At 51.9% G+C, this 25,041-nt stretch overlaps 1 protein-coding gene across 1 annotated transcript; it reads right to left on the bottom strand.

The window, feature by feature from the left end:
- Window positions 1-2,477: 2,477 nt before the first annotated feature.
- LOC137848583 (coiled-coil domain-containing protein 81-like) lies at window positions 2,478-11,439 on the bottom strand. The gene is made up of 18 exons (XM_068667806.1): window positions 11,367-11,439; window positions 10,917-10,978; window positions 10,618-10,771; window positions 9,972-10,261; window positions 9,591-9,676; window positions 9,057-9,142; window positions 8,710-8,815; window positions 8,464-8,575; window positions 7,479-7,657; window positions 6,812-6,929; window positions 6,520-6,657; window positions 5,807-5,985; window positions 5,130-5,247; window positions 4,838-4,975; window positions 4,124-4,302; window positions 3,446-3,566; window positions 3,153-3,290; window positions 2,478-2,618 (listed from the first exon to the last, which is right to left on the bottom strand). The coding sequence occupies exons 1-18, from the start codon at window positions 11,437-11,439 to the stop codon at window positions 2,478-2,480; spliced, it is 2,418 nt and encodes an 805-aa protein (XP_068523907.1).
- Window positions 11,440-25,041: the final 13,602 nt, after the last annotated feature.

Consider the following 25,041-nt stretch of genomic DNA (forward strand, 5'->3'; position numbering starts at 1 on the left):
CCTCTTATGTGGAAACCAGTTCCCCTTTTGATGTCCTCTGACATGTACTACGGCAATTTCCCTAGGTCCTCTCAATGCGTGCAATATTTGAGTAACTACAGTTTGGTGAATTAGCCCTTTTCCTTGAGTGCCTATGAGTCCCTTTTCTTCCCCAATTTTCCCAATTTAAATTTCTGGTATTGCAAAAAAACCCCACCTTTTCCTGTTGGCCAGTTGCTCCTATTACATTTACAGACTAATTAACACAGAGGAAGAAGCTCCCAGAACCAACAAAAAAATTCAAGCCTCTCTCTTCGTTTCCTAGTTTTATTTCAACTCGTGGACCTGCTAGGGTACCTCATCTTTACCCTAGCCTTACAGAAGCCTTACACCCATGCCCCAAGGCTGCGGATCTCTTCTGGGCTTGATGCAAATCGGTTTGTGTTGTGGGTCCTGAAGTATAAGCTGGCAGCAGGCACCCGCCCTCTTTATCTGGCAGGTCACCCTTTGGAAGGCGCTCTTCACACCCCTTGCTGACAGCTCTCACACTGCAAAGGGGGCAGCGCCATGAGGAGAGGTGGGAGCTTCTTCTCGAGTGTCCCTGGTACTGGTGCCGGCGCCTGCTCCAGTTTTTGGTATTGGTGCTGATGGCTACGGCCTCTGCACACTTACTCTGTCTGTGCTCTCCTCAGGGGCTGTGGCTCTTCCTGCCTGCCCTCTGGTGCCTTCGGGCTCGCACCGCTCTGGCCTTTCTCATTCTGATTCATCCTCTCCATTAGCTTCTCGTTGTACTCCATTCTCACGTGGAAGGAAGGACGTTGGTCATGCTCCCTCGGCTGCTGGAAGTTTCTCTGCAAAACCAGAAGAGAGTCTCCTAGAGAACTGCCTCCGAGGCTGCCTCTCCCAGTGCACTGCTGCAGGAACTGGCTGTGAGCAGCTGCGGGCTACCCTCTCCAATGGGGTCTCTTTCCAACAGCCAGCACTTTCAAGGTGTGATAAATTAGTGGGGGTTTGTTCATTGTCTTTGAGGAATTTGGAGAATCTGCTGAGGAGATAAGGTTGTACAATTTAACGGCCTTTCAATTTTTGTATTTGCCAGGATCAGCTAAACCATTGTTGGGAAGAGATTTGTTAAAACAATCAGGAGCATGCATAAAGTTTTGCCCAAGGAGCTCCAAGTAAAAGAGACGCAGCTTATCTTATCTTCCCTATGAGGAAAGGCAGAGAGACCTAGGTCTGTTCAGCCTGGAGAAAAGAAGACTGAGAGGGGATCTCATCAATGCGTAGAAATAGCTGAGGTGTGGGAGACAGAGCGATTTGGCCAACCTCTTTTCAGTGGTTTGTGGAGAAAGGACAAGGAGTAATGGCCACAAGATAGAGCACAGGAAGTTCCGCACCAACATGCCAAAGAACCTCTTCACAGGGAGGGTGACGGAGCACTGGGACAGGCTGCCCAGGGAGGTTGTGGAGTCTCCTTCTCTGGAGATATTCGAGGCCCGTCTGGATGCCTACCTGGGCAGCCTGCTTTGGTGGAAGGGTTGGACCCGATGATCTTTCGAGGTCCCTTCCAACCCCTCCAGTTCTGTGATTCTGTGACTCAGCTAATCCAATTTTTAAGTTAATACAGGTACCAAAAGTACTCTGGTGCCTAGTGAAATCCTGGAGCACATCTACCCCAAATTCAAAACTGACCATGTGTGATTTACCATGTTGGACTTGAAAGATGCCTTCTTTTGTCAAAAAGTATTTGCCTTTGTGTGAGAAAATCCATAAAATGGCAGAAAGATTCAGTTGTCTTGGACAGGGTTACCTCAAGGGCTTAAAATAGCCTGACGATGTTTGGTAATCAGCTAGCAAAGGAGCTTGAGGCTTGGAGCTCACTCCCAGGCAAAGGCACAGTATGTAGATGACCTAATAGCCACAACTATGCAAGAGGAATATATATATTCAGTGGACTATAAACTTGTTGATTTTGGGGGGGATTAAGTGGGGACAGCGTATCTCAAGAAAAGGCCCAATTCGATCAATATTGAAGTGGATGTCTGAGGCAATCTGCTCAAAGTCCAGCGGAGCAAATAGTGCCTCGGCTAAAAAACCACCTTTTCTTTTTTTGCACATTGAACCTGGAAAAGCAGAGTACTTCTAGTGAAGGTCTAAAGTGCTGAGAGGGCATGTGGAGAAAACCCCAAAGGAATCCCCAAAGCAGGAGAATGGGTCTGTGGGCCCACAAATGGTAGAACGGATGGCAAGGAAGGTGTCCCAGAGACAGAAGCCTGCTTGTCATTCCCGGCCATTGTTGCAAAGCAGCAAGTCCCTGGTGGCAGATGGTCCTCGTCAACACTGCGAGAAGCCCTCTGCCGCAGGGCCCGAGGCCCCCCTGCACGAGCTGCCCTCCACCGGGAGAGGTGGCTCGCAACCATGGGAGCAGTACCGGGAGTTGCAGGGCTTCTCCTCTCCTCCTTTGTGCAAAAAAAAAGGCCATGCAGGGAGCAGTGTGGTCAGTCCAGCTGGCAGCCCGCACCAGCACTCTTTATTCGGCCACTGACAAGCATCATCCTCTCCTTCAGCTTCTCATCGTATTCTTTTCTCATGTGGAAGGAAGGACGTTGGTCACACATCTGCAAGGAGTTGATGGGGTTCTGCAAAACCAGAAGAGAGTCTCCTAAAGAACTGCTGCAAGGAGCTGAGGCTGCCCTCCCAGTGCACTGCTGCAGGAACTCCCTCTGAGCAGCTGCGGGCTACCCTCTCCAATGGGGTCTTTTTCCAACAGCCAGCACTTTCAAGGCTGCAGCCCTTGCTCCCTGAGCCCAGGGCAGGGCCTGCCTTTTCTGCTTGCATGTGTGCTTCTGTGAAGGCAGGTGCCTCGCACAGGCTCACTTTAGTCTTCAGAGTGCAGGTACAGCGGGCACTCATCCCTCGCAGGGAGGTACAGTCCCTCGGCAGACCCGTGCCCATGCCCAGCTCGCTGCTGGCTTTGCCCTTTGCTCACTGCAACAGCTCCTCCCGCATGGTAACGTGCAGGGGAGCGGGCAGACAGCAGGCAGCTGCCTGGCCAGGTGGGGACTGCAATGCTGCCGTGCCGGAGACCTGCACTGCTCCCCTCCCTCCCAAGGAGAGAGCCAAGTGCCTGCTTGCGTTTTTTTTTTCCTCGGGGCTCGGAATCCATGTCATACCTTTCTTCGTTCAAAGAGCAGCTTCTGCGTCTTAGAATCATATTCATTCCACGCTTCAGCTTGTCGTGTTTTGAGCCTGTGGGCCATCAGCGCTTGTTCCCGTTTTTCCTCTGTCAGAACACGCATATAGTGCACTCCCTGCAGGTAAGGAAAACACAATCGCATGCAGCATTAGTCTCCGGAGCTTGGGCACAGGCAGGAGCACAGCGACAGGTGGGCAGCCAGAGCTGCTGCTTCTGCCCTGCTCTGGAATCTCCAAGGGGAAACGGGGCTGGGAAATGCCTATGGCGTACCGATGTTGCTGTTTTCTGAGCAGCAAAAGACAGGTGCTCACGGGGTTTAGTCTGTGGGTAAGCCGGAGGTTTTGGCTTCTTCAGCTCCTCCTCAGACCTCCCATGAATTGGTGGCAGGAATCTAGAAAGACAGAGAAGGCTTAGTTTATGGGATTACACTTGGAGGCACTTACTCAGAGCTGGGCTCGCAGCTCACAACTTAGCTCCAGCACCACAAGGTGCTTCTGCAGGAGGAAGACCACGACCACACCAGGACAACAGCTGTCCCTTTGGTGTTTCCAGTGCCTTTTGGCATGAGCACGTTCAGTGCAGCCCAGGGAAACATCTCACTGGCACAAAAGCATCTGACTACCTCCACTTGTGTGGGGAAGAAGGGACAGAATTGCCCCAAGGCCTCACTCGGGCCCCTAGCAGTGGGATGTGTTGTTACAACCCGTGCAGACGCACACCATCAGACGCGGCCCCCTTGGCCCTTTGCACCCACAGCCTTCCCCTCGGGACCTGTGTCATGCCTCAGTGATGGGGTACAGAGAGGTCCCTGGGTTGGCATCGCACCCAGCTCCTTCCCGTGTCATGAGGAAGGGGAAGACGACAAGGCCTGGAACCCCAGAACACGGCTCAGGGGCTCAGGGCCTCCAGGGCTGTTTCCAGGTCTCAGCTGGACCAGTGCACACTTACTCTGTCTGTGTTGCCTTCGTTGGCTTTGTCTCTTCCTTCGAGGCATCTGGTGCCTTCTTACTTGCAGGGCTTTGGCCTTTGACATTCTCTCTCATCCTGTCCTTCAGCTTCTTGTCATACTCCCTTCTTACAATGCTCGAAGGACATTGGTCACCCTCCAGGAGGTGGTAGACAGGGTTCTGCAAAACCAGAAGAGAGTCTCCTAAAGACCTGCTGCAAGGAGCTGAGGCTGACCCTCCCAGTGTAGTCCTGCAGGAAATGGCTCTGAGCAGCTGCGGGCTACCCTCTCCAATGGGGTCTCTTTCCAACAGAGAGTGCTTTCAAGGCTGCAGCCCTTGCTCCCTAAGCCCAGGGCAGGGCCTGTTCTTTCTTCTTGCGTGTGTGCTTCTGCTGAGGCAGGTGCCTTGCACAGGCTCACTTTAGTGTTCAGGGCACAAATACTACGGGCACTGCTCCCTTGCAGGGAGGTACGGTCCCTCAGCAGACCCGTGCCCATGCCCCGCTCGCTGCTGGCTTTGCCCTTTGCTTCTTGCAACAGCTCCTCCCGCATGGTAACGTGCAGGGGAGCGCGCAGACAGCAGGCACCTGCCTGGCCAGGTGGGGACTGCAACGCTGCCGTGCCGGAGACCTGCACTGCTCCCCTCCCTCCCAAGGAGTGGGGGAATTGCCTTCTTGGGGCTTTTCTTTCCTGGGGGCTCTGAATGCGTGACATACCTGTTTTCGCTCTCTGCTCCTACTCCGTAGGATTGCATCATATTCCCCACCAATTTCATCTTCAAGCTCTGTGCGCTTGTGGGCCATGAGTATTCTGTACCGTCTTTCTTCCATCTGAGCACGCACAGAGCGCCACCTCTGCAGGCAAGGGAAACACAACCGCATGAAGCATTAGTCTCCCGGGGCTGGGCACAGGCAGGAGCACAGGGACGGTGGGCCGCCACATCTGCTGCTTCTGCCCTGCTCTGGAGTCTCCAAGGGGAAACGGGGCTGGGAAATGCCTATGGCGTACCGATGTTGGAGGGTCCTGAGGATTATCCAGGCACTCAGGGGTCTTAGGCTTTGGATGAGCTGGAGGTGTTGGTTTCTTCAGCTCCTCCTCAGACCTCCCATAAATTGGTGGCAGGAATCTGAAAAGACACAGCAGGCTTAGCATATGGGACTACACTTGGAGGCACTTACTCAGAGCTGGGCTCGCAGCTCACACCTTATCTCCAGCACCACAAGGTGCTTCTGCGGGAGGAAGACCACGACCACACCAGGACAACAGCTGTCCCTTTGGTGTTTCCAGTGCCTTTTGGCATGAGCACGTTCAGTGCAGCCCAGGGAAACATCTCACTGGCACAAAAGCATCTGACTTCCTCCACTTGTGTGGGGAAGAAGGGACAGAAATGTCCCAAGGCCTCACTCAGGCCCCTAGCTGTGGGATGTGTTGCTATGTCCCACGCAGACGCACACCATCAGACACGGCCCCCTTGGCCCTTTGCACCCACAGCCTTCCCCTCAGGACCTGTGTCGTGGAAAGGCCTGGGGATGCCCAGAGGCCCCTGGGGGTGGCATCGCACCCATCTCCTTCCAGTGTCAAGAGGAAGGGGAGGACTTCAAGCCCAGGAAACCTCAGAACACGGTGCAGGGGCTCAGGGCCTCCAGGGCTGTTCCCAAGCCTCAGATGGAACGGTGCACACTTACTCTGTCTGTGCTCTCCTCAGGGGCTGTGGCTCTTCCTGCCTCCCCTCTGGTGCCTTCAGGCTCGCACCGCTCTGGCCTTTCTCATTCTGATTCATCCTCTCCTTCAGCTTCTCATTGTACTCCATTCTCAGTTGGAATGAAGGACGTTGGTCATGCTCCATCGGCTGGTGAAAGTTTTTCTGCAAAACCAGAAGAGAGTCTCCTAGAGAACTGCAGGAAGCAGCCGAGGCTGCCTCTCCCAGTGCACTGCTGCAGGAACTGGCTGTGAGCAGCTGCGGGCTACCCTCTCCAATGGGGTCTCTTTCCAACAGCCAGCACTTTCAAGGCTGCAGCCCTTGCTCCCTGAGCCCAGGGCAGGGCCTGCTTTTTCTGCTTGCGTGTGTGCTTCTGCTGAGGCAGGTGCCTCGCACAGGCTCACTTTAGCCTTCAGGGTGCAGGTCCAGCAGGCACTCATCCCTCGCAGGGAGGTACAGACCCTTGGCAGACCCGTGCCCATGCCCAGCTCGCTGCTGGCTCTGCCCTTTGCTTCTTGCAACAGCTCCTCCCACATGGTAACGTGCAGGGGAGCGGGCAGACAGCAGGCAGCTGCCTGGCCAGGTGGGGACCGTAATGCTGCCGTGCCGGAGTCCTGCACTGCTCCCCTGCCTCCCAAGGAGCAGAGGAAATGCCTGTTGGGACATTTTCTTCCTGGGGGCTCTGAACGCATGTCATACCTGCTTGTGCTCCATCATCAGCTTTTGAAGCGTGGAATCATATTGGTTCCATGTTTCAGCCTCAAGATTTTTCATCTTATGGGCCTTCAGTATGCGGAGCCTTCTTTCTTCTATCTTAGCGCGTACAGAGCGCGCTCCCTGCAGGCAAGGGAAACACATCCGCACGCAGCGTTAGTTTCCTGGGGCTGGGCACAGGCAGGAGCACAGGGACGGTGGGCAGCCACATCTGCTGCTTCTGCCCTGCTCTGGAATCTCCAAGGGGAAGCGGGGCTGGGAAATGCCTATGGCGTACCGGTGTTGAAGTGTCCTGAGCAAAAGCCCCATGCTCAGGTGTCCTAGGCTTTGGATGAGCTGGAGGTGTCGGCTTCTTCAGCTCCTCCTCAGATTCCTCGTAAACTGGTGGCAGGAATCTAGAAAGACACAGCAGGCTTAGCATATGGGACTACACTTGGAGGCAGTTACTCAGAGCTGGGCTCGCAGCTCACACCTTATCTCCAGCACCACAAGGTGCTTCTGCGGGAGGAAGACCACGACCACACCAGGACAACAGCTGTCCCTTTGGTGTTTCCAGTGCCTTTTGGCATGAGCACGTCCAGTGCAGCCCAGGGAAACATCTCACTGGCACAAAAGCATCTGACTTCCTCCACTTGTGTGGGGAAGAAGGGACAGAAATGTCCCAAGGCCTCACTCAGGCCCCTAGCTGTGGGATGTGTTGTTACAACCCAAGCAGACGCACACCATCAGACACGGCCCCCTTGGCCCTTTGCACCCACAGCCTTCCCCTTGGGACCTGTGTCATGCCTCGGTTGTGGGGTTCAGAGAGATCCCTGGGTTGCCATCGCACCCAGCTCCTTCCCATGTCACGAGGAAGGGGAAGACGACAAGCCGTGGAACCCCAGAACACGGGTCATGGCCTCCAGGGCTGTTTCCAGGTCTCAGCTGGACTGGTGCACACTTACTTTTTCTGTGCTGTCCTCGGTTGCTGTGGCACTTGCTGCCACCCCTTTGGTGCCTTCAGGCTCGTAGGCATTTGGCCTTTCAACTTGTCCTTTATTCTCTGCTTCAGCATCTGATCATACTCCTTTCTCACGATGTGGGTAGGAACTCGTGTGCACTTGAGTATTTGGCAGAAATATTTCTGCAAAACGAGAAGAGAGTCTCCTAGAGAACTGCTGCAAGCAGCTGAGGCTGCTACTCCCAGTGCGCTCCTGCAGGAAATGGCTCTGAGCAGCAGCAGGCCACCCTCTCCAAAGGGGTCTCCTTCCAACAGACGGTGCTATCAAGGCTGCAGCCCTTGCTCCCTGAGCCCAGGGCAGGGCCTGCCTTTTCTGCTTGCATGTGTGCTTCTGTGAAGGCAGGTGCCTCGCACAGGCTCACTTTAGTCTTCAGGGTGCAGGTACAGCGGGCACACATCCCTCGCAGGGAGGTACAGACCCTTGGCAGACCCGTGCCCAGCTCTCTGCTGGCTCTGCCCTTTGCTTCTTGCAACAGCTCCTCCCGCATGGCAACGTGCAGGGGAGCGCGCAGACAGCAGGCAGCTGCCTGGCCAGGTGGGGACTGCAACGCTGCCGTGCCGGAGACCTGCACTGCTCCCCTCCCTCCCAAGGAGCAGGGCAAAAGCCTGCTGGGGGCATTTTTTCCTAGGCTCTCTGAAAACATGCCATGCTCCTTGCTCCTACTCCATATGCATACACAGCATTGGTCCCACATTTCAGCTTCAATCTTTCTGAGCCTGTGGACCATCAGTATTCATGCCCGTCTTCTATCTGAGCGCGCACAGAGCGCACTCCCTGCAGGCAAGGGAAACACATCCGCACGCAGCGTTAGTCTCCTGGGGCTGGGCACAGGCAGGAGCATGGGGACAGTGGGCAGCAACAGCTGCTGCTTCTGCCTTGCTCTGGAACCCCCAAAGTGAAACGGGACTGACAAATGCCTATGGCGTACCATTGGTGGAGTGTCCTTATAACAAGCCGGGATTATGGATGACCGTCGATAAGCTGAAGGTGTTGGTTTCTTCAGCTTCTCCTCAGACCTCTCATGAATTGGTGGCAGGAATCTAGTAAGACACAGCAGGTTTAGCTTATGGGAGGCAGTTTCTAAAGGGCGGGCTCGCAGCTCACATCTTAGCTCCAGCAGCAAGAGCACAGCGAGTCCCCTAACTCCGCCACAACACTTCTCCAGCAGGCTCACCTGGCTTGTTCACGCTGCTTGTCTGCCTCCTCCTTTCTTTTCTTCTCTGCCCTCTTGGCTTGAGAAACCCTCCTCCGAGCCATCACCACCGGGTCCAGCACACTCACTGCAAGAGAACAGCACGATGTCACCTCTGTGTCTGTGCAGGGGAGCGGCAGCAGCAGCAGAGCTGCTCAGCCATGTCCACCCACACTCATTGCCACCGCTGGGAGCCACCACTCCTGGGGCATTTTATCCCACACAGCTGCCTTCTCTCGCATCCCCCACACATCAACATTGGCTCTCCTGCCCTGCGAGGACAAAAGGAGAACACGCAACCCCCTGCCAGGAGCCCACTGGGACATTACCTCTTCGGCCACCCATGCCCCAAGGCTGCGGATCCCTTCTGGGCTTGATGCAAACTGCTTTGCGTTGTGGGTCCCGAAGTATAAGCCTGGAAGCAGGAAGACAGCAGTTGTCAAATAAGGCACTATGTTCCCTTGGTGCCCCACACTAAGAAGCTGCTGGCAGGGCTCTTTGGGAGCTACTGCCGAGCCTCTGGAGGACACAATGGCCTGTGCGAGCTGAGGGGCCCCACAGCCTCCAGCAGCTTCTTCCCATGCTTCTTATGCCTTACTGCCAGAGCCAACACAAGTCCTCCTCGCTGTCCCCTCACACCCTCCCACCGCTCTCAGGGACCCTCAACTGCAGACTGGCCACTTCATCTGCACTGCCCAGAAGTGCTGACTGAGCAGGGGGTCAACCTGGAAGGCCTCCCAGGAACGAGCTGGTCCTGCCTCGCTCTGGCAGGAGAGAAGCATCAAGAAGAGGCTGCACCCAAAGCACGAGCTGGGCACCCGCTCCCCTGGCCAGCCAGATGTTGCAGAAGAGATGGCACTCACGTTGGTAGTGTGAGGAACGTATTTCCACTGATGCGAGTATATCTGTTTTTGCCGTCGAAGGCAAGCATATCCATCATCTTGGAGTTCTGCAATGGGACAGACACACGTCAGCAGAAGCCAAGGATATGTGCTCCTTGCTCCCAAAGGTAGCAAACGTTCCCACTGCTCAGGAACACGGCTACCTCTCCAAAATCCTCGCCCCACTTTGTCCTTTGGTGTCATTAGCCCCTCACACAAACAGGCCAAGGTGCTACCGACAGTTTGTGTAGCTCCTCAAGCCTGTCTCACCCAATGGTGAGGCAGGCAAGGAGAAAGCAGTTTGAGAGAGCTTTGACAGCATTGCCAGAGCTGCAAGCTGCCCTGGAGACATGATCCGCTCACCGTGAGAAGAGCTTCACGCATATTGCGTGTGTCATCCACGTCCAGCAGGAAATCAGTGTAATAGTTCATGGTGACCACTCTTCTTCGCACAGTAAGAATGCCAATGCCCTTGAAGAAGAATTCCACATCCTGGTTGTCCAAGAGGCCACCAGCGTAGAGAAGCAGGGTCTCGTGGATGCACTGCTCTACTATTTGTGGTCGGAAGTAGATGTGTGCGGCAATTTTCTCAATGTCCAGCGGATCAATGAATGTCTCGACTAGAAAACAACCATGAAGGAACAATGTCAGTCCTCACTCAGTTCAGCAAACTCACAGACGAAGTGTGTGCAGCGCCCAGCCCTCGCGCAATGCTGTGCCACGGGGAAGGTCCTTGCCAGCTTTGGCCACATCTCCAGAGCAGAGCAGATGGGGAACAGAAGGCCAAGGGAAGCTTTGCCACGTGCTACGAGCATCCTGCTAGAGGGTGGGATGAGCTGCAGAGACGGGGCTGACTCCCAGGGCAGGGGCATGTTCTGGGATGCTGTATGTACACCCACACTCAGCCTCTCCATGGTGCAAGAGACTTTGCTCTGCCGTGGCACAGGCACGACTGCATGGAGCAAAAGGCAAGGGCTGCAGAGGGAAAGCAAAGCAAAAATCTTCTTACTAGGAATTCTGCTCTCAGCACACTTGAGCTTGTAGAATATCTTCATGAACCTGCAGGGCTTGAATATGGGTTTCCGGACAACCATAGCCTTGCCATCCGCACCAGTGGTCTTCGCTGACACAACGGCAAATGTCCCGATTCCAATATTCACCGCCTGAAAACGCAAGCAAGAAGAGGGACCAATGGCAGTGCTGGGCAGAGCTGGAAGGGTGCTGGGTGACTTGCTGGCCCTGAAGATGGTGCTGTGTGGCCCAGGTCCAAAGGGGCAAGATGGGCCAGGGGCAGGATGTAAGGCTCACCTTCTTCTGCAACAGCTGCCTTCTGATGTATCTGGACGTACTATTCCACACTTGGGCGATTTCTGGAAAGCGAAAGACAGATGCCAAGATGCTGTGAGTTGGCAATGCCCATGAAGTCTGAACCCCCATCGCCACGGAGGTGACAGTGGTGTGTGATCAAGCTCTGCCTTGCCCTCAACCAGCACTCGCACTGCTGGGGCAAGCTGCTGCACAGCTCCTGAACCTTGCCCAGCTTGCAAGAAGCCCACACTGTGCCCAGGACAGGCCTGGGGAGGGAGGGGAGGCGTTAGATGCACTTTGGGAAGCACATTGGATGCACTCAGGGCTCTCCTTGCAGACGCCAGGACCCTTCAGAAGACCTTCCCCCAGCAGCCCCAGCCCCAAGCTTTCCACAGCTCACGTCCGTCTTTGCGACAACAGCGCTCCCACAAGGGCCCCCCAGGGCCTTACCTTTCCTGGTGAGCTCCTTAATTAATGAAAGGTCCTCAGGCTTCAAGGGGTTGAACAGCACGTAGTGCCTCATCTTTACCCTAGCCTTACAGAAGCTGGTGAAGACGTGCTCGTCGTGCTACAAAACTCCCTTGGCTCCTCCTCCTTTTCCTCAACACTTCCCAACCAGCGTTCTCTACCACAGGCTCCCCTCGCCTTCTGCTGCTGGCAGAGCAGCTCCTGTGGAGCAGAGTAGCGCTGGCGAGAGCAGCTCCAACACTTCCCAGGCCTTGCTGGGGAGTGTGGCCAGGCACGGCAGGGCCGGTATTTATAGCCGAGCCCCACGACATCATCAAACGTGTCACAAAGGGTCGGCACCTCACAGGCCACCCACATCTTGCCTCAGCATGGGCAGGGGGTGCAGAGTGAGGCCCCTGACGGGGCGGTGCAGACACCTCTGCCTCCATCTCTCACCTCAGCTTGTTACCATATGCTCCTGTTACTCCGTTTTCTGATATACTGCCTCCACCTTTCCAGCATCCCCACGTCCATTGCAATTACAGGTGTGAGGAGGACACATTTTGGACTTCACTCCCTTGTGTGAGTGAGGCTGGTTTGAGCTCAGGCTGAATATAGGTATCACTGCAGTACCTGTAGAGAATTTGTTCAGCTCACTGCTCAAAACAAGACCCCAGCCTGGTTTTGCCAGGCTCTGCACAAACCGTGTCCTAACAAGCTGGAGGCTGCAGTAAGGCTCCTTGCCAGTCAGGCCCAGCTTAGTTGCATATGCTCCTTCAAAGTGTTCTTCCAGAGCATGGCTGTTTTCTTCAGGCTGCTTTTGATGTTCAGGTGAATTCTTTGCTTTCAAAATCAAGAGAATCACGGAACCATAGATCAGAGAGGAATCATGGATCCTCTCAAGCAGGGCCACCTACAGCAGGTTGCCGAGGAGCATGCACAGGCTGCTGTTGAGGATCTCTGTTGGGGGAGACTCCACAGCCTCTCTGGGCACCCTGTGCCAGTTCTCTGTCACAGGTGTCCCTTACGCCCGAGTGTGGATGTTTTATTTTGTTTATTAATTTATTTATTAATTTCTGAGAGAAACACTTGACTGTCTCTGCCTGTGTGCAGGTTTCTGACTGGGGAGTGTGAGAAACAAAGATGATGTTGTTGCAGTAGAATACCACCGAGTGTGGCTGCTTTATTGTTCGTTTGTTTGTTTGCTCTGTTGTTGTTGTTTCTTTTTTTTTTCTTTTAATTATTTTTATTCTATTTGTTTATTTATTTATTTATTTTTCTGAGAGAGACACTGACCTCTCTCTGCCTGCGTGCAGGTTTCTTACTTGGGAGACAGCAAGCAAAGATGACAAGAGTTGTTCATCTCCTTAATCTGCTGATCTTATCAGCAAGGGTTAGAGGGAAAATGAGATGGGAGGGGAGTCGGGACCTTGCTGTGACTGTTCCAAGGGAAGATGCAGGGTATATAATAAATACCGCTGTTTTTTATTTTGTGCTGTGCTGTTTTACTTTCTCTTCCCATTGAAATCTTATTTTTATGTCTCAAGGGATGAACAACCTTTTCCTTCTTTGATCCTACCGTATGCTGTGTTTGTTCTAGTTTGCCCTGTCCTTCACAACACCGGTCCCATCTTCTCTGAATTTCCCCTGACGTTGCACTTGTGTTTAGGCTGTTAGTTTTCAGGAGGACACATTTGGGACTTCGCTTCCTTCTGTGAGGCTGGGTTAAGCTCTGAATTACACACTTGTTGAATACTACTAGCAGTGTGGTAGCAGCAGAGCATTTGTGCAGCTCAGTACTCAACTCTCTTTCTGCAGGGCTGCACTTCAGCCATCAGTCCCCCTGTCTATATGCAATACCCTCTTCTTGTCTTCCAAGCCAGTCCTTTCATCGGATAATTTTAAGCAGTTTATCAAGCATGATTTCCTCCTGGTGAACCTGAGAAGGCTGGGGGTGCACAGGGAGGTGGGAGGGGACACGGCCAGGACAGCTGACCCCAACTGGCCAAAGGGATGTCCCATAGCATGTGGTGTCATGTGGGACAATAACGCTGGGAGGGTTGGCAGGAGAGGTCACTGTTGCTCAGGGACCAGGTGGGCATCAGTTGGCTTGTGGTGACCAGCTGCATTGTGCATCACCTGCTTCTTTTATTTGTGTTATTGTTTTCTGATTTTTTTTCCTTTCTTTATTCCTTTGTAAACTGTCCTGATCTAAACCCTTTTTTGTCACATTTTCTCCTCACTTTCCTTTGAGTAGGGGTAGGATGAGAGACCGGTGTGGTAAAGCTGAGCTAGCCATCACTGTGAAAGCACCTCATGGCTAACACTGTTTTCTTTTGCTAATCAGAATTTTCCCTGCTACTGCTTGCTTTTTGCTCCTGGACAGTTTGTTTGGCTATCTCATGTATTCCTACACACCCATAAAATTTTAGAAATTGATCACTCAATGCTGTTGTTCCCTAATGCGTTTGTAGTAATAACTGTAGAAGTGCACGCCTAGCTTGTTCCTTTGGCAGTATTTCTCTTCCATCAGGCAGAATCCATTTTCCTTCTTTCAGTTCTGCCCCTCTTGTCTTTATAGTTTTTATTTCTGCTTCTGTATGCTTTTTCTCGTGTCCCTTTTTCATTATCCTATTCCTGTAGGGTTAGAACTACGCCATGCTTCCTAAGAGCTGCTTCCCTAGCTTCTTTACCTGCTAGGTTATTCCCTCTTATGTGGAAACCAGTTCCCCTTTTGATGTCCTCTGACATGTACTATGGCAATTTCCCTAGGTCCTCTCAATGCGTGCAATATTTGAGTAACTACAGTTTGGTGAATTAGCCCTTTTCCTTGAGTGCCTATGAGTCCCTTTTCTTCCCCAATTTTCCCAATTTAAATTTCTGGTATTGCAAAAAAACCCCACCTTTTCCTGTTGGCCAGTTGCTCCTATTACATTTACAGACTAATTAACACAGAGGAAGAAGCTCCCAGAACCAACAAAAAAATTCAAGCCTCTCTCTTCGTTTCCTAGTTTTATTTCAACTCGTGGACCTGCTAGGGTACCTCATCTTTACCCTAGCCTTACAGAAGCCTTACACCCATGCCCCAAGGCTGCGGATCTCTTCTGGGCTTGATGCAAATCGGTTTGTGTTGTGGGTCCTGAAGTATAAGCTGGCAGCAGGCACCCGCCCTCTTTATCTGGCAGGTCACCCTTTGGAAGGCGCTCTTCACACCCCTTGCTGACAGCTCTCACACTGCAAAGGGGGCAGCGCCATGAGGAGAGGTGGGAGCTTCTTCTCGAGTGTCCCTGGTACTGGTGCCGGCGCCTGCTCCAGTTTTTGGTATTGGTGCTGATGGCTACGGCCTCTGCACACTTACTCTGTCTGTGCTCTCCTCAGGGGCTGTGGCTCTTCCTGCCTGCCCTCTGGTGCCTTCGGGCTCGCACCGCTCTGGCCTTTCTCATTCTGATTCATCCTCTCCATTAGCTTCTCGTTGTACTCCATTCTCACGTGGAAGGAAGGACGTTGGTCATGCTCCCTCGGCTGCTGGAAGTTTCTCTGCAAAACCAGAAGAGAGTCTCCTAGAGAACTGCCTCCGAGGCTGCCTCTCCCAGTGCACTGCTGCAGGAACTGGCTGTGAGCAGCTGCGGGCTACCCTCTCCAATGGGGTCTCTTTCCAACAGCCAGCACTTTCAAGGTGTGATAAATTAGTGGGGGTTTGTTCATTGTCTTTGAGGAATTTGGAGAATCTGCTGAGGAGATAAGGTTGTACAATTTAACGGCCTTTCAATTTTTGTATTTGCCAGGATCAGCTAAACCATTGTTGGGAAGAGATTTGTTAAAACAATCAGGAGCATGCATAAAGTTTTGCCCAAGGAGCTCCAAGTAAAAGAGACGCAGCTTATCTTATCTTCCCTATGAGGAAAGGCAGAGAGACCTAGGTCTGTTCAGCCTGGAGAAAAGAAGACTGAGAGGGGATCTCATCAATGCGTAGAAATAGCTGAGGTGTGGGAGACAGAGCGATTTGGCCAACCTCTTTTCAGTGGTTTGTGGAGAAAGGACAAGGAGTAATGGCCACAAGATAGAGCACAGGAAATTCCGCACCAACATGCCAAAGAACCTCTTCACAGGGAGGATGACGGAGCACTGGGACAGGCTGCCCAGGGAGGTTGTGGAGTCTCCTTCTCTGGAGATATTCGAGGCCTGTCTGGACGCCTACCTGGGCAGCCTGCTTTGGTGGAAGGGTTGGACCCGATGATCTTTCGAGGTCCCTTCCAACCCCTCCAGTTCTGTGATTCTGTGACTCAGCTAATCCAATTTTTAAGTTAATACAGGTACCAAAAGTACTCTGGTGCCTAGTGAAATCCTGGAGCACATCTACCCCAAATTCAAAACTGACCATGTGTGATTTACCATGTTGGACTTGAAAGATGCCTTCTTTTGTCAAAAAGTATTTGCCTTTGTGTGAGAAAATCCATAAAATGGCAGAAAGATTCAGTTGTCTTGGACAGGGTTACCTCAAGGGCTTAAAATAGCCTGACGATGTTTGGTAATCAGCTAGCAAAGGAGCTTGAGGCTTGGAGCTCACTCCCAGGCAAAGGCACAGTATGTAGATGACCTAATAGCCACAACTATGCAAGAGGAATATATATATTCAGTGGACTATAAACTTGTTGATTTTGGGGGGATTAAGTGGGGACAGCGTATCTCAAGAAAAGGCCCAATTCGATCAATATTGAAGTGGATGTCTGAGGCAATCTGCTCAAAGTCCAGCGGAGCAAATAGTGCCTCGGCTAAAAAACCACCTTTTCTTTTTTTGCACATTGAACCTGGAAAAGCAGAGTACTTCTAGTGAAGGTCTAAAGTGCTGAGAGGGCATGTGGAGAAAACCCCAAAGGAATCCCCAAAGCAGGAGAATGGGTCTGTGGGCCCACAAATGGTAGAACGGATGGCAAGGAAGGTGTCCCAGAGACAGAAGCCTGCTTGTCATTCCCGGCCATTGTTGCAAAGCAGCAAGTCCCTGGTGGCAGATGGTCCTCGTCAACACTGCGAGAAGCCCTCTGCCGCAGGGCCCGAGGCCCCCCTGCACGAGCTGCCCTCCACCGGGAGAGGTGGCTCGCAACCATGGGAGCAGTACCGGGAGTTGCAGGGCTTCTCCTCTCCTCCTTTGTGCAAAAAAAAAGGCCATGCAGGGAGCAGTGTGGTCAGTCCAGCTGGCAGCCCGCACCAGCACTCTTTATTCGGCCACTGACAGGCATCATCCTCTCCTTCAGCTTCTCATCGTATTCTTTTCTCATGTGGAAGGAAGGACGTCGGTCACACATCTGCAAGGAGTTGATGGGGTTCTGCAAAACCAGAAGAGAGTCTCCTAAAGAACTGCTGCAAGGAGCTGAGGCTGCCCCTCCCAGTGCACTGCTGCAGGAACTCCCTCTGAGCAGCTGCGGGCTACCCTCTCCAATGGGGTCTTTTTCCAACAGCCAGCACTTTCAAGGCTGCAGCCCTTGCTCCCTGAGCCCAGGGCAGGGCCTGCCTTTTCTGCTTGCATGTGTGCTTCTGTGAAGGCAGGTGCCTCGCACAGGCTCACTTTAGTCTTCAGAGTGCAGGTACAGCGGGCACTCATCCCTCGCAGGGAGGTACAGTCCCTCGGCAGACCCGTGCCCATGCCCAGCTCGCTGCTGGCTTTGCCCTTTGCTCACTGCAACAGCTCCTCCCGCATGGTAACGTGCAGGGGAGCGCGCAGACAGCAGGCAGCTGCCTGGCCAGGTGGGGACTGCAATGCTGCCTTGCCGGAGACCTGCACTGCTCCCCTCCCTCCCAAGGAGAGAGCCAAGTGCCTGCTTGCGTTTTTTTTTTCCTCGGGGCTCGGAATCCATGTCATACCTTTCTTCGTTCAAAGAGCAGCTTCTGCGTCTTAGAATCATATTCATTCCACGCTTCAGCTTGTCGTGTTTTGAGCCTGTGGGCCATCAGCGCTTGTTCCCGTTTTTCCTCTGTCAGAACACGCATATAGTGCACTCCCTGCAGGTAAGGAAAACACAATCGCATGCAGCATTAGTCTCCGGAGCTTGGGCACAGGCAGGAGCACAGCGACAGGTGGGCAGCCAGAGCTGCTGCTTCTGCCCTGCTCTGGAATCTCCAAGGGGAAACGGGGCTGGGAAATGCCTATGGCGTAACGATGTTGCTGTTTTCTGAGCAGCAAAAGACAGGTGCTCACGGGGTTTAGTCTGTGGGTAAGCTGGAGGTTTTGGCTTCTTCAGCTCCTCCTCAGACCTCCCATGAATTGGTGGCAGGAATCTAGAAAGACAGAGAAGGCTTAGTTTATGGGAGTACACTTGGAGGCACTTACTCAGAGCTGGGCTCGCAGCTCACAACTTAGCTCCAGCACCACAAGGTGCTTCTGCGGGAGGAAGACCACGACCACACCAGGACAACAGCTGTCCCTTTGGTGTTTCCAGTGCCTTTTGGCATGAGCACGTTCAGTGCAGCCCAGGGAAACATCTCACTGGCACAAAAGCATCTGACTTCCTCCACTTGTGTGGGGAAGAAGGGACAGAAATGTCCCAAGGCCTCACTCAGGCCCCTAGCTGTGGGATGTGTTGCTATGTCCCACGCAGACGCACACCATCAGACACGGCCCCCTTGGCCCTTTGCACCCACAGCCTTCCCCTCAGGACCTGTGTCGTGGAAAGGCCTGGGGATGCCCAGAGGCCCCTGGGGCTGGCATCGCACCCATCTCCTTCCTGTGTCAAGAGGAAGGGGAGGACTTCAAGCCCAGGAAACCTCAGAACACGGTGCAGGGGCTCAGGGCCTCCAGGGCTGTTTCCAGGTCTCAGCTGGACCGGTGCACACTTACTTTTTCTGTGCTGTCCTCGGTTGCTGTGGCACTTGCTGCCACCCCTTTGGTGCCTTCAGGCTCGTAGGCATTTGGCCTTTCAACTTGTCCTTTATTCTCTGCTTCAGAATCTGATCATACTCCTTTCTCACGATGTGGGTAGGAACTCGTGTGCACTTGAGTATTTGGCAGAAATATTTCTGCAAAACGAGAAGAGAGTCTCCTAGAGAACTGCTGCAAGCAGCTGAGGCTGCTACTCCCAGTGCGCTCCTGCAGGAAGTGGCTCTGAGCAGCAGCAGGCCACCCTCTCCAAAGGGGTCTCCTTCCAACAGACGGTGCTATCAAGGCTGCAGCCCTTGCTCCCTGAGCCCAGGGCAGGGCCTGCCTTTTCTGCTTGCATGTGTGCTTCTGTGAAGGCAGGTGCCTCGCACAGGCTCACTGTAGTCTTCAGGGTGCAGGTACAGCGGGCACACATCCCTCGCAGGGAGGTACAGACCCTTGGCAGACCCGTGCCCATGCCCAGCTCTCTGCTGGCTCTGCCCTTTGCTTCTTGCAACAGCTCCTCCCGCATGGCAACGTGCAGGGGAGCGCGCAGACAGCAGGCAGCTGCCTGGCCAGGTGGGGACTGCAACGCTGCCGTGCCGGAGACCTGCACTGCTCCCCTCCCTCCCAAGGAGCAGGGCAAAAGCCTGCTGGGGGCATTTTTTCCTAGGCTCTCTGAAAACATGCCATGCTCCTTGCTCCTACTCCATATGCATACACAGCATTGGTCCCACATTTCAGCTTCAATCTTTCTGAGCCTGTGGACCATCAGTATTCATGCCCGTCTTCTATCTGAGCGCGCACAGAGCGCACTCCCTGCAGGCAAGGGAAACACATCCGCACGCAGCGTTAGTCTCCTGGGGCTGGGCACAGGCAGGAGCATGGGGACAGTGGGCAGCAACAGCTGCTGCTTCTGCCTTGCTCTGGAACCCCCAAAGTGAAACGGGACTGACAAATGCCTATGGCGTACCATTGGTGGAGTGTCCTTATAACAAGCCGGGATTATGGATGACCGTTGATAAGCTGAAGGTGTTGGTTTCTTCAGCTTCTCCTCAGACCTCTCATGAATTGGTGGCAGGAATCTAGTAAGACACAGCAGGTTTAGCTTATGGGAGGCAGTTTCTAAAGGGCGGGCTCGCAGCTCACATCTTAGCTCCAGCAGCAAGAGCACAGCGAGTCCCCTAACTCCGCCACAACACTTCTCCAGCAGGCTCACCTGGCTTGTTCACGCTGCTTGTCTGCCTCCTCCTTTCTTTTCTTCTCTGCCCTCTTGGCTTGAGAAACCCTCCTCCGAGCCATCACCATCAAATACCATCAAATTTCTGGTATTGCAAAAAAACCCCACCTTTTCCTGTTGGCCAGTTGCACCTATTACATTTACAGACTAATTAACACAGAGGAAGAAGCTCCCAGAACCAACAAAAAAATTCAACTGGCAGAGTATCTCTCTGGTGTGCCAGAGTGAAAGTCACCAGGGAGATACTCCACAATTGGTGTGGACCCCCTTCCCTGTTCCTGTTGTGCGTAGGAGGGGGACCTGAGGAATAGGAAGGGTTCAGAGAGTGTCCCTGCTCAGCATCATGGGTGAACACCCCCTCTGCCTACCTCAAGTCCCCAGGTCTCCCTAAACAATAAGTTTGCAGCATTGGACGTTAAAGGGGTAGTAAGTGGGGATGTGCAGGAAGGTTCCCCTAAGAGGTTATCAAGGACAAGACAGTGGACTCTGTGCATTCAGACTGCCTCTGCCAGGAAAGAAGGGTGGTTGTGGTAGGTGAGTCCCTTCTGAGAGAGCAGACCATACCTGAGCCATAAGGAAGAGTGCTGCCTACCTGGGGCCCAGGTCAGGGACATAACTAGAAAACTCCCAGAGCTGGTTCACCCCACTGATTACTACCCAGTACTCATAGTTCAGGTGGGCAGTGGTGGAATAGCTCAGAGAAGCCTGTGAACTATGAAAAGAGATTTCAGAGGTTTAGAGCGAATAGTTCAAGGAGCAGGGGTGCCAGTGGTGATTTCCTCTAAACCTTCTGGGGTGGTAAAGGACATGGAGTGGGCTAGAATAACACAGGTAATGAATAATTGGTTGAGAGGCTGGTGTTGAGACAGGAACTTCAGGTTCTTTGACTGTGGGGCAGTTTACTTGACCCCTGGTCTGTTGTCAATGGATGGAACTCACCTGTCTCAAAGGGGGAAATGAATCTTAGCGCGGGAGCTAGCAGGACTCAGAGAGCTTTAAACTAACTATGACAGGGGAAGGGGTTAAAACAGAGCTCACCAGAGAAGGGCCTAGAAGTACAATGCTGAAGTTGGGGGTGAGACAGATATCTTATCTGAAGTGCATTTACACCAATGCATGCAGCATGGCTAACAAACAGGAGGAGCTAGAAATGATTGTGTGGCAGGCTAACTATGAACTAGCTGCTGTAACTGAAACATGGTGGGATCACTCCCAAGACTGGAATACTGTGATGGACAGCTACAAGCTCTTCAGAAGGGATAGACAAGGAAGGGTGGTGGTGTGGCTGTTTATATTAAAGAGTCTTTTGATGTTGAAGAGCTTGGGGTTGGGAATGATAAAGGTGAGTGTCTATGGATAAGGATCAGGGGGAAGACCTGCAGGAGTGACATCTTGGTGGGGGTCTGTTATAGACTGCCTAATCAGGATGAAGAGATGGATGAGACATTCTATGAGCAGTTTGAAGAAGTTGCAGTATTGCCAGCACTTGTTCTCTTGGGAGACTTCAACTTCCCTAATATATGCTGGAAATAAAATACTGCGCGAAGGAAGCAGTCCAGGAGATTTCTAGAGTGTGTACCTAGGTTCCTGATACAGTAGGTACAAGAGCCTGCCAGGGAAGGTGCCCTGCTAGATCTGCTAACAGAGAAGGACTGGTGGAAGATGTGAAGGCTGGGGACACACTAGGATGCTGAGGGAGCTGGAGGAGGTGATTGCCAAGCTGCTTTCCACCATCTATCAACATTTCTGGTTATCTGGAGAGGTCTTAGAGGATTGAAGGCTTGCCGATGGGACTTCCATCTACAAGAAGGGCAGTAAGGAGGATCTGGGGAACTACAGGCCTGTCAGCCTGGCCTTGGTTCCCGGGAAAGTTATAGAGCAAATCATTTTGGGTGAGATCACATGGTACATGCATGGCATCCAGGGGATCAGGCCCAGGCAGCACAGGTTCTTGAAAGACAGGTTGTGCTTGTCCAACCTCATCTCCTTCTATGACCATGTGACCAGACTGGTAGATGAGGGAAAAGCTGTTGATGTAGTCTGCCTAGACTTCCGCAAAGCCTTTGACACAGTCTCCCACAGTATTCTCCTGGGAAAGCTGTCTGCCTGTGGCCTGGGCAGGTATACTCTGGGTAAAGAACTGTCTGAAGGGCCACGTCCAGCAGGTCGTGGTTAATGGAATTTAGTCTTGCTGGCATCCTGTTACAAGTGGTGTCCCCCAGGGGTCAGTACCGGGGCCTGTCTTGTTTAACATCTTTATTGATGTTTTGGATGAGAGGATTGAGTGTACCCTCAGTAAGTTTGCAGACAACACCAAATAGGGAGGTAGCCTCAATCTGCCTGAGGGTAGGGTGGCCCTTCAGAGGGATCTGGATAGGCTGCACTGCTGGGCTGAGGCAAATGGGATGAATTTCAACAAGGCCAAGTGCCAGGTCCTGCACTTTGGCCACAATAACCCCATACAATGCTATAGACTTGGGACAGAGTGTCTAGAAGATTATGAAGAGGAAAGGACCTGTTAGTGTTGATTGATGCTCAGCTGAACATGAGTTGACAGTGTGCCCAGGTGGCCAAGAAGGCCAATGGCATCTTGGCCTGTATTAGAGTCAGCAGGAGCAGGGGAGTGGTCATCTCCCTGTACACAGTTCTGGTGAGGCTGCACCTCAAGTACTGTGTACAGTTTTGGGCCCCTCACTACCAGAAAGACATCAAGACCCTGGAACATGTCCAGAGAAGGGCAACAAAACTGGTCAGGGGTGTGGAGTGAAAGTCCTATGAGGAGTGGCTGAGGGAGCTGGGATTGCCCAGTCTGGAGAAATGAGGCTCGAGGAGACTTCATTGCTCTCTACAACTTCCTAATGAGGAGGTGGTTGGCCTCTTCTCCCAGATAACTGATGATAGGATTTGAGGAAATGGCCACAAGTTGAGCCTCGGGAGATTTAGATTAGGTATCAGGAAGATATTTTTCTCTCTGAGTGGCCAGGCACTGGAATGGCCTGCCCAGAGAGGTAATGGAGTTACTGTCCCTGGCGGTGTTCAAGAAGCACTGGGACGAGGTGCTACAAGATGTGATTTAGTGGCTTATTGGGTAGTATTGGTGATAGGAGGACGGTTGAACTAGATGACCTTGTAGGTCCTTTTAAACCTTGTATTTCTATGATTCTATGATCTAACCTGGTATTGAACACCTCAAGGGATGGGGCATCCACAGTTTTCTGGGCAACCTGTTTCAGTGCCTCACCACACCCTGAGTGAAGAATTTCCTCATAACCTCTAATCTAAATCTCCACTCTTTTAGTTTGAAACCATTCCCCCTCATCTGGTCATTATCTGACTGAGCAAAGAGTTGCCCTCTACCTTTTTTATGAGAACCCTTTAAGTACTGACAGGTCTCAATGAGGTCACCCCGGAGCCTTCTCTTCTCCAGGATGAAAAGCCCCAGCTCTCTCCACCTTTCTTTTAAGGCAAGGTGCTCCAGCACTCTGATCATCTTCATGGCCCTCCTCTGGACCAGCTCTTGTGAGTGTATTGCCATGGGGATTGACAAGCCCCATGGTTGACGATAACATTGCACTCTTAACGAGGAGGCCATGAGGAATGTAAAGAGTTTAGAAGAAACAAAGAAGGGTGATTCACAATATGCCTTGCTGTCTCGGACTACTTGTTCTCCAGCAGTTCTCTGTCTTGTTCTTCCAATGGAAGTTGCTGGGTGCTTGCTGTTGCTGGGCAAAGTTGTTGACCAATGAATAGTGAAAAAGTATTTCTGTAGAGCATATGGTATGAGACAGGAACCTATCTTCAATAAGGAGTCAAAGTTATACCCTCAAGTAGGGAGTTGAAGTTATGTTATCAATAAAGAAGTAGAAGTTATGGATCCTTAAAGAACCCTGGCCTCCATGTGGTCATCATGCCACAAACGGTGCCTGAACAGGGACATGAAGAACATTTTGCCACAGATGGCACTTGAACAGGGACATGAAGAACCATACGCTACAAGCTCTAACATCTTTCTTGTGCAGGGCACTTCAGACCTGGATGCAGTACTCCAAGTGGGGCCTCGCGAGGGCAGAGTATAGGAGGAAAATCACCTCCCTCTACCTGCTGGCCGCAGATCTGTTGATGCATCCCAGGATGCAGTTGGCCTTCTGGGGCGCAAGCTCGCACTGCTGGCTCATGTCGAGCTTTTCATCCACCAGAACCCTTGAGTCCTTCTCTGCAGTGCTGCTCTCACTGAGTTCTTCACCCAGTCTGTACATGATTGCCCCCCAGCCCAGGTGCAGCACATTGCACTTGGACTTGTTGAACCTCAATAGCTTCATGTGGGCCCACTTCTTCAGTTTGTCCACGTCCCTTTGGATGGCATCCCTTCCTTCTGTTGAATCAACTGCACCATTCAGCTTGGTGTCATTTGCAGACTTGCTGAGGGTTCACTCAATCCCGCTGTCTATGTTGTTGGTAAAGATATTAAACAGTGATAGTCCCAGGACAGACCCCTGAGGGACACCACTCATCACTGGCCTCCACTTGGACATAGAACCATTGACCACCACTCTCTGGGTGTTACTTTCAAGCCAACTCCTTATCCAGTGAATGGTCCACCATTCTAATCCATCTCTCTCCAGTTTTGATACCAGGATGTCATGTGGGACCTTGTCAAAGGCCTTGCAGAAGTACAGATAGATGACAAGCTGTTGTGGTTTAACCCGGTTGGCAGCTAAACGCTGTTTGCTCAGTCTCCCCCCTCCCTCTCTGGGATGGGGGAGAGAAATTGGAAAGTGAAGCCTGTGAGTTGAGATAAAGGCAATTCATTAAGACTGGAAGATAATAATAATAATAATAATAATAATAATAATAATAATAATAATAATAATAATAATAATAATAATAATAATAATAATAATAATAATAATAATAATAATAATAATAATAATGTGTACAAAACAAGAGATGCACAATGCAATTGCTCACCACCCACTGACCGATGTCCAGCCTAACCCTGAGCAATCTGGCCCTCCTCCCCCAGCTAGCCACCCCTATATATTTAGCATCATGTCAGATGGTATGGAATACCCCTTTGGCCAGTTTGGGTCAGCTGTCCTGGGTCTGTCCCCTCCCAGCTCCTGCTGCACCCCGAGCCTGCCTGTTGACAAGACAGAGTGAGAATTTGAAACGTCCTTGGCTTGGTGTAAGCACTTCTCTACAACAATTAAAACATCAGTGTGTTATCAGCATTATTCTCATCCTAATCGAAAACATAGCATTCTACCAGCTACTAGGAGGAAAATTAACTCTGTCCTAACTGAAACCAGGACACAGGCTTAAAAACTGAATAACCTTTAAGATAAGTGACTGCTATTCTGAAAATGGCTATATGATTTTACTGAGAATTTAAGGAAGGAATTCTTTTTTGTGTGTTTCCTGTATTTTGGAAGAGTTTAGCTGGCCTATTACTTTATTGCTAGAATGGTAAATACATTTTGAAATATTAACTCTGTACTTTTGAGGCACTTATTAATCTGACTAGTAAAAGGAAGTAGATTATAGTACTATATTAGGATTTTTAAATTCTAATCTCTTTTCACTGATAC

Source organism: Anas acuta, chromosome Z (genome assembly GCF_963932015.1).
Source record: "Anas acuta chromosome Z, bAnaAcu1.1, whole genome shotgun sequence".
In the NCBI taxonomy this organism is placed as follows: Eukaryota; Metazoa; Chordata; class Aves; order Anseriformes; family Anatidae; genus Anas; species Anas acuta.